This window comes from Zeugodacus cucurbitae, chromosome 3 (assembly GCF_028554725.1).
Source record: "Zeugodacus cucurbitae isolate PBARC_wt_2022May chromosome 3, idZeuCucr1.2, whole genome shotgun sequence".
In the NCBI taxonomy this organism is placed as follows: Eukaryota; Metazoa; Arthropoda; class Insecta; order Diptera; family Tephritidae; genus Zeugodacus; species Zeugodacus cucurbitae.
Window position 1 is genome coordinate 30,647,430 of NC_071668.1, and position 12,309 is coordinate 30,659,738.

The 12,309-nt window shown below is 35.3% G+C and overlaps 3 protein-coding genes across 3 annotated transcripts; all 3 read right to left on the reverse strand.

The window, feature by feature from the left end:
* Positions 1–399: 399 nt before the first annotated feature.
* Positions 400–1,162, reverse strand: LOC105218898 (keratin, type II cytoskeletal 3). Its single transcript, XM_011194770.3, has one exon. The coding sequence runs from the start codon at positions 1,089–1,091 to the stop codon at positions 588–590; it is 504 nt and encodes a 167-aa protein (XP_011193072.2). The 5' UTR covers positions 1,092–1,162; the 3' UTR covers positions 400–587.
* A 1,641-nt stretch (positions 1,163–2,803) lies between these two features.
* On the reverse strand, positions 2,804–3,462 carry LOC105218904 (holotricin-3). The gene has a single exon (XM_011194776.3). The coding sequence runs from the start codon at positions 3,445–3,447 to the stop codon at positions 2,911–2,913; it is 537 nt and encodes a 178-aa protein (XP_011193078.1). The 5' UTR covers positions 3,448–3,462; the 3' UTR covers positions 2,804–2,910.
* A 5,219-nt stretch (positions 3,463–8,681) lies between these two features.
* LOC105218903 (keratin, type I cytoskeletal 9-like) lies at positions 8,682–9,026 on the reverse strand. The gene has a single exon (XM_029044656.1). It carries the CDS (start codon positions 9,024–9,026, stop codon positions 8,682–8,684), a length of 345 nt encoding a protein of 114 aa, XP_028900489.1.
* Between the last annotated feature and the right edge of the window lie 3,283 nt (positions 9,027–12,309).

The following is a 12,309-nucleotide window of genomic DNA, read 5'->3' on the forward strand; positions in this document are numbered from 1 at the left end:
AATTTTTTTCAGTTTTAAGTACTTTGTGTTATTGCCTTGGTTTTTTATAACTTCGCTCAAACGATTTGACATATTCGCTATAATTTTCAATAAGCAATTATTGCCATATTTTTTATTGGATTTTTGTCAGGATATTGAGTCCGCGTTTCGATAACTTTGGAACAAGCAACCAAGGCCTTACGATATGGGCTTTATTATATTTTGGGTCATTATCCTGATATAATTTAAATGAATCCTTAATACCAATTTTGATGGCGAATTCTTTCAATCTATATCTCAAAATTTACAGAAAAGTGTGCTGGTTCATAATGCCATCAACAAAAACCAAAATTTGCGACGCTTTTAGATGATATGCACACCCCTCATGACCACCCCTCAAAAATGCCATACACACACTAGTTAACTTATAGCGGACTTTTTTATTTTTTCAATTTTCCAAATATTGGCAATAATTATAAATTAATTATATCCTAGTGAAGCGCAATTGAGCAGTCTGAAATATATGAGCACAATTTAATGTGCTGGATGACAATGTGAGCATATGTATAGAAATTTATCCACAATTTATAATACAATTGTTTTTATTTTTAAAAATCTCCAGCTCCTGCATTGGCATTTGCATTGGAACTGGAATCACCGAAGCCACCGAAGCCACCAGAGCTAGCAGATGCACCAGCATTTGCACTGGCCGAACTTCCTCCGAAACCACCGTTCGCACTGGCATCGGCGTTGGCGTTGGCATTGCCAAAACCGGGTGAACCAAAGCCTTGTGAACCAAAGCCGGGTGAACCACCGTAACCAGGGTTGTAACCGAAACCCCCTCCGAATCCAGGAACTCCACCAAAACCACCACCATAGCCGGGATTGCGGCCAAAGCCACCACCATAACCACGATTTCCGCCAAAACCGCCACCATAACCAGGATTTCGGCCAAAGCCACCACCAAAACCAGGTTGATAACCAAAGGGTCCTCCAGCACCACCTTGAGCCCCTGCTTGCGCATTAGCGTTAGAGTTGGCATTGGCGCCACCAAATTGTGGCATAGCACAACCAACTGCCACAATTGCGGAAAGTATTACAAACAGTTTCATTGCGTGGGGAAATTCCGTTACTATCTACTAAGTCCCGTTCACAAAATCAAACTAACACAGTTTTGGCCAACGTCAGCTTTTTTATAGCAAAAGCTAAGTGGCAATATAGGTGTATTTTCCAATTTCAGTGTCTATAAGACTTTGGATTCGAGAGTTAATATATTTCTTTTAATATACATATGTATGTATGTAAATATACATTTGAGTGAACTTCTGTCGGGTTCGGAATCATTTGGTAAGCGCGTGTAAGCGCAAACGGTAAAGCCAAACAAACAAAAAAGTAAAAACTACATTTCACATCTCCCTATATTCACAATCGAATACCAACACCAATATTTGTACATACGTATATATACATACATACATATATATTCATCTCTCGAGATTATGTTATACTATGTTCCTTCAATGCAAGATTGAGCATCAGAAAGATTATATATTTTGTGGATTATTCAAAAAATTAGTTATACTAATTGGTAAATTTTGACCTAGATTCTACTACCATATATTCATGATCACTAGCTCACATATCGACGGACTAAGGGATAGTATGAACCGATTGCGTTTATCTGGCATGCTTTCAAGGAGTTGAATTTGTCAGATTAGGAAATTATTATTTTAGAAAACAAATCACAAAAAATTTTTTAATATTTTTATTGGCATTTTCAAAGAAGTGTTAATTTAATAGTTTCCAAGAAAAACATAATTTTTTCAAATACTCAATTGAGTTGAGCACGTTCGAACTGGCAGAATAGATAATAATTTGAATCAGAAATGCAATAGCAAATAGAATTCGAAACAATTTGTAACAAAAGTTCATTTACTAACAAATCTAAACATTTTTGTTGGCTTGATTCTGTGTGTGAATTCTGTGAATCTCGGCTAATAGAAATCCCCGTTCAGATTGTTTCAGATGTTTACTTAAATACTTAAGGCATTAATAAAGTATTAACTAACAGGTTTGACTTGGAATTGAATATGCGTGTAAACAAGTAAGGAAGCGCACAATTCGGTTGCAGCCAAACATTTTATACTCTCCAAATTGCAAGTATCAAGGATGCTGGGCATGTATGGGCAAAACTTTATGATATGAAATGGTGCAATATAAATATTATATTTGTTATTCGACGTAACTGTGAATGAAATGCAATTATGGGTGGAAGGTCATGTGCTCTCTCTTAACTTCTTTACTATAAGTACATTTTGGTTTATATTTTAAATAGTTATATTAAAATCAACCTCATATTATTAGTATATATCAATTGCCATAATTGTTGCTACCGAGTATCATAACGCCACTGTTTACGCAGATAAACTTCTTGTTAACTCACTATTACTATTATAGGTTCCGCACAAGAATGCCCTTATAGAGTTAGAGTTCTATACTTAAATTGTATTTACTAGTAGAGCATAACTTTCAAGTTATTTATTGTCATTTGTTTATTTAAAACATTATTTGGGGACGTTAGTTCGATGCAGTAAGAATCTCTACATAGTAGGGATTTCAATATACATTGTAATGGTCAACACTAACTTTTCCTGAATTTAGTTAATATTGAAGCACTCGATTGTGTGCCACGTTCATTGTGCTACCTATTTTACACTAAATTGAATTGATATACTAACTTCTTAGTTGTTGAACACATTATTCTAAGCATAATTGTTGGTTTTGTATCCACATTTTTAATGCTTAAAATTAAATAAACTGAGTATTTTGATTTTTTTATTATTTATTTGTTTACTTAGTTTTTCATAAATCACATAAGCTTAAAGGTAAAAAGTCGGGCAGTTTGAGGTGAATGTTAGAGCAATTATCAATTTATTTACTACCGGCAGATGCACTAGCGCCAGCGTTTGCTACACCGTTGCCGAAGGTGCTTGATTTGGTGTCCGTAAAAGTTTCAGATTTACCTCCATAATTGGACGAGCTTGAAGACGAGGAGGAAGAAGAACTGGAACTTGAACCGCCATAACTGCCTCCATGGCCACCATAATCTCCACCGGGACCCCGCTGACCACCACCATAATTGCCACCAGGACCATGATGACCACCACCGAAAGCGCCACCACCGTGATGACCGCCATTATGACCACCGCCGAAACCGCCACCACCATGATGACCTCCAGGTTGACCACCAAATCCACCACCACCGTAAGCACCAGCATTGGCATTGGCATTAGCGGCCGCACTAGCTCCAGCTCCACCTTCTGGTCTGTGAGGCATAGCACAGGCGACAGCCACTACAGCGAAAAGAACAACGAACACTTTCATGATCGGATTGATTTGGTTGCGGAATGGAAGTAGATGTAACGAACTACGAAACAAAACTAACTTTTCACTAAGATACGATGGCATTTTATAGCAAGCAAGTTAGACCAAAACAAATATTACAGGTTGTGCGGAGAGAGAAACTACTACAAGGGTGGTTAAGAGATTCAACGATGATGACACACACAAGCAATAATTTCCAATATGTGTGAAAAATTATCTGACGCGAACAACAGCAACTATTTACAACAAAAAGAGCTTGCTATAATAAATACATATATCAAATGTACGAAGGTAAAGTTAAAGGAGCAGATGAAAAAGTTCCCCCAAATAGCTGACATTGAAAAATTTGCATATAGATTCACACTCAAAGCGCTCTTTAGTAAACAAATCAAACAAATTTGTTTTACGAATATATAGTAATTAGTATACACATAAACATTTATGAATTAATTATAGATAAGCTATTGTTGAGAGGTTCTGTTATTTGAAAACCAAAAGGAGATATCCGATTAAACACAAAAGCCATAAGTGAGATATTTACAAGGGAATGATCTATTTGAAATAGAAGTGTTTGATGAACTATTAGCATGCACTGCTGAATAATGTTTAGTTCTTATTAAACTGGGCGGCCCCACAGACGATGTTCTGTATATACGTCTTTAATCTAATATACTCTTTCCATTTTTGTATAACTGTAACAATCTGAACCGTTTTGATATGATTTCAAACTCGAACTATTTTATAACAGGTATTTTGTTTTAATTAACAATAAACTTAATTTATCATTAATGTCAATGGACGTAGAATATTTTTGTTCGCTCAGTAGTATGCGTAAACAATGATTTCGATGATTTTCCAACGATAGGGCATGCGACATATAATTGATCGTGAGAAAATCACGGATTTTCTAAATCTTTCGTTGCTTTATTTATAGTCATAGTAAACAAGGCTTCAAAAAACGTGGTTCCAAATTAATTTATTAAAGGTAAATCCAGTGAATTTAAATTTGAAGCAATTTTAATTGTTTGTGGCTAAAATTTGAACATGGTAGGTAGTGTAATCTCGCAAATTTAGAAATAATATTGTCATTACTTCATATTTGATAGCCACAAATTCTGTGGGAGTCGAATATATTGTGTAACTTCATATCGCATTGAGGCATATTAAATGAAACCTCGTCATAGGTGCATTTCTATCAAAAACAGACAGTGACAGTAGAGTATATTACATATTTCTTCGTGATCCGTCCATCCTTAACCAAGGTTACTGCAATGCATGATTAAGCAATTGTCAATGTAATATAATTTTGCCCTCGAATGCGCGGAAGTATTAATGGAATGAGGAATATTTTACCAGTCAAATATATTTTACCTGGTACGTCCAAAAAAATGAAAATATTATTTTCAGGTGATAGTATCAGTTAGATATGGTTTTGGAAAACGTTTCACAAATTTTCCATTATCTCTACGTGGTGACATTATATTTAGAGGTCCCCATAGACCATAAATCATATTATTAAGAACAATGTCAAACAATTCTTAATCAATATTCCAATGCGAAATTTGCATTCTTCATTATAATAATTATCTTCATTAGAATAATCAATCGACATGTGTAGAAGTTCAAAGCACGAACTTTCTTGATTATTTCTTCACCTGCATGTTAAAAAATAACAAAATACAAGATTGAGTAATATGTAAAAAAGTACATTTTACGTTTTTCATAGTTAGCCTCCAAAATCGCAATATTTTCCTTCGAATTTTGCTTACTGATGACGCTATTATTATTTATAGTAGGTAAGTTATTAAAAAGGACAAAAAACTAAAATCGACATAGTCAACATTTTCTTTTTATTTTTATCAAATCGTGTACATACATATAACATTTTTCGATCAAGTTTATATAACAGATGAAAATCATAATTTTTATATTTAAAACATGTAAGGAAGGCCTAAGTTCGGTAGGGACCGAACATTTTATACTCTCGCAATTTGACCCATATATTCGGCATATATATGGTATAAATTCCATCGAAAATTGGAAACCATATTATTAGGTATATGGTAGCTTGGTGAAGTTATGTCTGGTACGGAGACATATTATTAGAAGAAAAGTATTCCCAACAAATTACTTCAAAATATCTGAGAGACTTACATATATTTTCGACAAAAAACATTAGAAGCACTGAGGTCCTCATGTTTGATATATGGGGTCTTGAAAACGTATGGTCCGATTTCGACGATTTCGACGATTTTTAGAAGGGAGGTGTCACACTATAAATACAGTATTTATGCAAAGTTCTGTTCCGATATCTTCACTAGTGCTTTTTTTATAATCTATTTTCACAACATATTATTGGGATCCAAGAAAAATAGTGCAAACCGAATTTCATTGAAACTGGTCAAGTAGTTTCGGAGACATGGTTTTTGACCCATAAGTGGGTGGAGCCACGCCCATTTAAAATTGTGTATACCAATTTGAATGCAGCCCTTCTCTACCATCTGTATAATGAAATTTAAGGTTTCTGATGTTTTTCCTTACTTAATTTGAAATTTTGGCTTATTGTTTATATGCATATTTCTTATTAAGAGAAGGTGTGAACCGATGTCATAGCACAAAATCACATTATGGTTAACAAGCCATATTCACCTAATTACACACATTCAAAAAGCTCACATATCGACCGGCATATACAATAAACTAAAATCAGTCAGAAGGGCTGACATATAAATACATAATATTAGTCTTTATATAGTATGTATACTAGCAGACCGCTCCGGCTTCTATATATATAAGGTTTTACACACTTATACACACTCTCCCATACATAAGTATGTTTTTTTCCCGTTTCTTGTGTGGGTTCATTTAAAAAAAGTAAAATGAGGAATATTCGTATACGAAATTATATTTAATTTGTATTGAGCTAAAACTTGATACCACCTCTAGTCTTTGGTGTCCGTTGTATTTCTCTCTGATTACGAAGGCGTTGGGAACGCTCCTAGTTCGACGCCCTAGTGCGAGCTTGTACAAATATTTCTAATATTTTGTTCTTCAAGCCGCTGCACACTCGTTACTCGACTCTCTGGCACGCGATTGAGATGCGTATTCTCTTCGACTTGCAAGAAGATTTTCAGATTCTCCATCACGGAGTCTTTTTGATACCCTCACCTGTATCACCTCACCTATTGTATATCAATTTGGGAATTTATTACTTTAGAAAACATATTACAAATTTCAAACAAATGCTCCAGGTATTTACTTTCAATTTAACATTTTTCTATATAAACGTAAATTTTGCAGATATTCAATCGAGTTGAGTGCGCTTGATGTGGCTGAATAATAATATTAAACGGAAATGCAAAAGTATTATAACAATTTATGTATCACAAAAGTTTATTTACGATTTAACACATTAAAAAATTGTTGTCGGCGAAAAGAAATCCCCATTCTTACGAAGAAGTTTACTTAAATAGGCACTAATATAGTAATGAATAACAGGTTTCACTTGGGCTTGAATGTGCGTGTAAATAAGTATGGAAGCACACAGTTCAGATACTGCCGAACATTTTGCTGATTTCATTCATATTCAGCGTTGATTTATAGTGCGAATTATAATATATTTAAGATTTTCGTTCACTTCATTAGCTCAGATATGTATGTTACTTATTGACCGATATATGTATATAATTTTATCCATTTTCAGCTACGGGACATATTATCATTCGGAAAGAAAGCTCCCTTAATTTCATTAAGTCATCTTACAAATTTACCCACATTTTCGGTATAAAGTCAATCATATGTATGTACAGAAGTAGATACTAACATGTTGGAAGAGTAAAAAATAGTATTTAAAACTGATACATTGCGCAATGAAAATGCGTAATACATACATATAGTACGAGAATGTTCACATCGGATAAACATAAAATAAGTTTGAGTTATATACCTATATACTTATGGTATATGTTATACTTTATCCAAAAGGTTCAAATTACGTATAATTCACATGGAATATGAAAAGTAATCAATATTAACATTAATTAATAAAATAGATTAAATATATAAAAAATAACAAAATGACCCATTTTTAGCCTTTGGAAAAAGATGACACATTCTGTGTCCTGCACACACTTTAAATTTAGTTGCAAAATCAGCATTTGGATTCCAAGAATTAGAAACCGTTTTATCAAAAAGTAAAGCCGTTTAAGATGGTTCAAACACAGTATTGTTTTGTAACTACATAATAATAAGGTTAATGCTATTAAAGAAGCCGAAGGGATGGAGATGGACCCTTCTGATAGTTCTGATAAAGCTGAAAACTCCTTTAGTATTTGTGCTGATCATCATGAGTTAGTCAAATTACAGTTGTTTTCCGAAATAACGAATATTCGTTTTAACGAAAACCGCTTAAAACGAACAAGCAAATTTGTTACATTGAGTACCTTAAAAAACGAACATCGTGGATTTGTAAGTACTCGGTTTAACGAACAACAGAACAGAAGAAAGAGAAAAAAATCAAATAACATCGAACCAGAATTAAAAATAAAATTTGAAAAAATTCAAAAGAAATGTGCGATTGAAAAAAAAATTGTTAAATTTTATAAAAAAGCTTAAAATTATTGATCAGCACCAAATAGAAGTATAAGTGTGAGAATTGGCCCATTTTTGAAGAATTTATAGGATTTGAACTGTTTTGTTATGGTTTTCAATTTTTTAACAAATAATTAATAAAACAATTTATTAAACAGCAATTTACGGATGTTTAACTCGTTTTTATTGAAAAACATACGTCTAAGTGAGTACTCGATTTAACGAAAAATTCGATGTAACGAACAGGCCTGACAATTAATGCGTTCGTTATTTCGGAAAACTACTTTAAATTGGAAGATAAACAGAAAAGAAAGAATTTGTTAAATATGTTAGACGAGCTATCCTTATATATTTGAGCACTCCAGTTGGAAGGCTAGAAGAAAATTTGCTGTGAATTTGGAACAATTCACAAACACAATCTCCTAAATTATATAAATTAGCTTTCAAATACTTAACAATTGTTGCTACATCATTGTTTTATATTATTTTTATAAACTAAAATGAAACTATTGAATAAGATAATTTTTAAATCCTTTAACAAAAACTGTTACACATCAAATTTATTTAGCAAAGCTGTTTTTAATAGTAATTTTTCAGAACTTGTACAAGTAATATGTCGTAAACGGTTGCAAACAAACAAATGCTTAATTCGCAGTTTTAATGTTTTTAAAACAATTTTGTATATACTTTCGATGCATCGGTGTTTTTATTCGATGTTTTTTTTTAATTTATTTTTTACTGCCAGCGGTTGCATTAGCACCAGAATCTGCTTTACCCTCACCAGTGGTGGATGTATGAGTTTCAGTGAAAGTACTGGATTGACCTCCATGAGAGGACGAACTTGAAGACGCAGCAGAAGATGAACTTGAACCGCCATAACTGCCTCCATAACCGCTTTGACCTCCATATCTTGGGCCGCCGTGAGGACCACCGCGAGCATGACGACCGCTACCGTGAGCACCAGCACTAGCTTCAGCATTAGCGGCGGCACTAGCTCCAGCTCCTGCTCCAGATCTGTGAGGCATGGCAGCAGCAACAGCCACTATAGCGAAAAGTATAACGAACACTTTCATGATGCAAATTAATTTGGTTGCAGAATGGAAGTAGATTGAACGACCTACAATACAAAACTAATTTCTAACCGACTTCAGATGACAATTTTATAGCAAGCGAGTTAGACCAAAACAAATAGGACAGGTTGTGCTGGGAGAGAAACTGCATGGAGCTAACGGGTTCCTAAATACTGAGATGAATGCAGCTGAAAGAGTAATTGGGGGAGTTAAGAAATTCAACGTCACAAACAAGCAAATGTTTTGAATATGTGTGGAAAAAATTCTGATGCCAAGAATATATAGAATGTTGACAATGAAATGCATAAAAGTAAAGTGGAAGGAGCATATAAAAAGGTCCCCCCATACTCTAATCGCTCTTTAGTAAACAAATGCAAAAGCTTTATTTTAGAATTGATATACACAGAAGTATAAAGTTTATAATTAAGTTATGTTAGCATTTCTGTATAATTATAAAAAAGTCGAGTTATTTTCTTTCGTCATATGAAGATTTCATGGAGAACCAACAATAATGAAATATAATTAATTAACTTGCCATTTATCGAAAACAAATGAACGGCTAAAAATCTAAAACAAACTTAAATAAAATTAACATAATATCTATTATATATTATATACATATATATTATATATATATATGCTTGTATATAAAATGTATTTTTGGTTACTTTTTCTATTTGAGACTGATTAACTAGGAACTCTTCATAAAGTTTTGTTCTTGTTTTGCTGTACACTGTTGGTCCATAAAATTAAAAACTGCCCGTCAAGCCGGTCCATAACAAAATACAAGTCAGCAATTTTTAATGAACATCAACGGATAATTAGTTTTTTGCATTTGAATGTGTATTTTTGTTAAACCGGCTTTCACAGAATTCTAACAAAAAAGTGATAACAGTAATCACCGTTCCTAAAATATATTATGTAATCTGTCGTAATTGCATATAATCTCAATGTGTTGCATAAAGTATAACTATTTTGTCCATCAAACGCTAGATATAACCTCTATATATATCAGGTAAAACATAAGACCACATCAAATTCCCATATAACACATTTTTGAATTCCATCTCATTCCTTCACTTTATAATACAGTGGAACTTCCATAACTCGAACTTCTATAACTCGAAGATCTCCATAACTCGAACACTTGAATTGGCAATAGCGTTTAGAAGCCAAATTTCATACAAATTCCCTTCCCTAACTCGAAGTTCTCCATAACTCGAACTTTTGAAGTGGCAATAGGAGGCAACTTTCATACAATTTTCCTTCCTTAAATCGAAATTTTCGACCAGAGCATAATACAAAATCAAAAATATTTCTATCGAGGTAGAATTTTAGAAGAGTCCCTCTATATCTTATGTAGGCGAACAAACGTATGATATTACAATTATAAATTGCATAAATCATGTAACAAATGCATGGAATGCAAACGTCAAGAGCCTTGTTCTCTCCAATGGAGTGGAGGTCGTCCTCTTCCTCGGCTTCCACCTGCGGGTACTGCATCGAATACTTTCAGAGCTGTAGCACTTTCATCCATTCGAACAACATGACCTAGCCAGCGTAGCCGCTGTTTTTTTTATTCGCTGGACTATGTCTATGTCGTCGAATAACACATACAGCTCATCGTTCCATCGTCTGCGGTATTCGCCGTTGCCAATTCTTAAGGGACCATAAATCTTCCGCAAAACCTTTCTCTCGAAAACTCCTAGTGCCGTCTCATCGGATGTTGACATCGTCCACGCTTCTGCACCGTAAAGTAGGACGGGAATGGTGAGAGACTTGTAGAGTTTGGTTTTTGTTCGTCGAGAGAGGACTTTACTTTTCAATTGCCTACTTAGTCCATAGTAGCACCTGTTGGCAAGAGTGATTCTGCGTTGGATTTCCAGGCTGACATTGTTATTGCTGTTAATGCTGGTTCCCAGGTAGACGAAATTATCTATAACTTCAAAGTTGTTGTTTCCAATGATATCGATATCATCGTCGTACGCCAGTAGCTGTACACTCTTATAGAAGATTGTACCTTCTCTATTTAGCTCTGCAGCTCGTATTATTTTCTCCAGCATCAGGTTAAAGAAGTCGCACGATAGTGAGTCACTCTGTCTGAAACCTCGTTTGATATCGAACGGCTCGGAGAGGTCCTTCCCGAACCTGACGGAGCCTTTGGTGTTGCTCAACGTCAGTTTACATAGCCGTATTAGTTTTGCAGGGATACCAAATTGAGACATCGCGGCATAGAAGCAACTTCTTTTCGTGCTGTCGAAAGCTGCTTTAAAATCGAACAAAAGGTGGTTAGTATCGATTCTACTCTCTCGGATCTTTTTCAAGATTCGGTGCATGGTGAATATCTTGTCCATGGTGGAGTTTCCAGGTCTAAAGCCACATTGATAAGGTCCAATCAGTTTATTGACGGTGGGCTTTAGTCCTTCACACAATACGCTCGACAGGAACTTGTATGCGATATGGAGGAGACTTATATCACGATAACTGGCGCAGATTGTGGGGTCTCCGTTTTTATAGATTGGGCAGAGCACACAGAGATTCCAAACGTCAGGCATGCTTTATTCCGACGATATTCTACAAAGAAGATGATGCATGCATCAGATCGATTTGATTTCGCGTGTTTCGAACAGGGGACAGCCACGTTGCTTGATGTATTTTCTTGTGCTGGAATCTGGTACTACAGACAACCATATTTCGGGCCCCAGCGAAGTTGATTAGCCAGGCGCTCATAGAAGGCATATTTGATCACATCGTCCTTCTCTTCTGTAGGGGCGTGGACGCAAATCAACGATATGTGGAAGAACCTCGCTTTGATCGAGATTGTGGCTAGACGTTCATCCACCGGGGTGAATGCCAGAACTCGGCGACGGATTCTCTCTCCCACCACAAATCCAACACCAAATTTGCGCTCCTTTATATGGGTGCTGTAGTAGATGTCGCAAGGGTCCACCTTCTTCCGTCCTTGTCCCGTCCATCGAACTTCTTGGATGTCGGTGATTTCAGCATTTAGTTGTAAGAGGACAACAACCAGCTGGGCAGAGGCACCTACCCAAATAAGGGTCCGGACGTTCTAGGTGCATGCCCTCAAATCGTCCTTAAACCGTTTGCAGGGGTAGTCATCAAAAGTGGGGTTCCTCGTACGAGGCTCTGTATTGGTCTTTCATTGAGGATGTTTTTTTTTTAAGTAATGAGCTGCTTGAGTCATATGCAAAAGAATCATTCCTGGCCACTCCCAAGTGAATGACAATCAGAAACTTTCCTCACTTACGTGAACTTCCACATATGA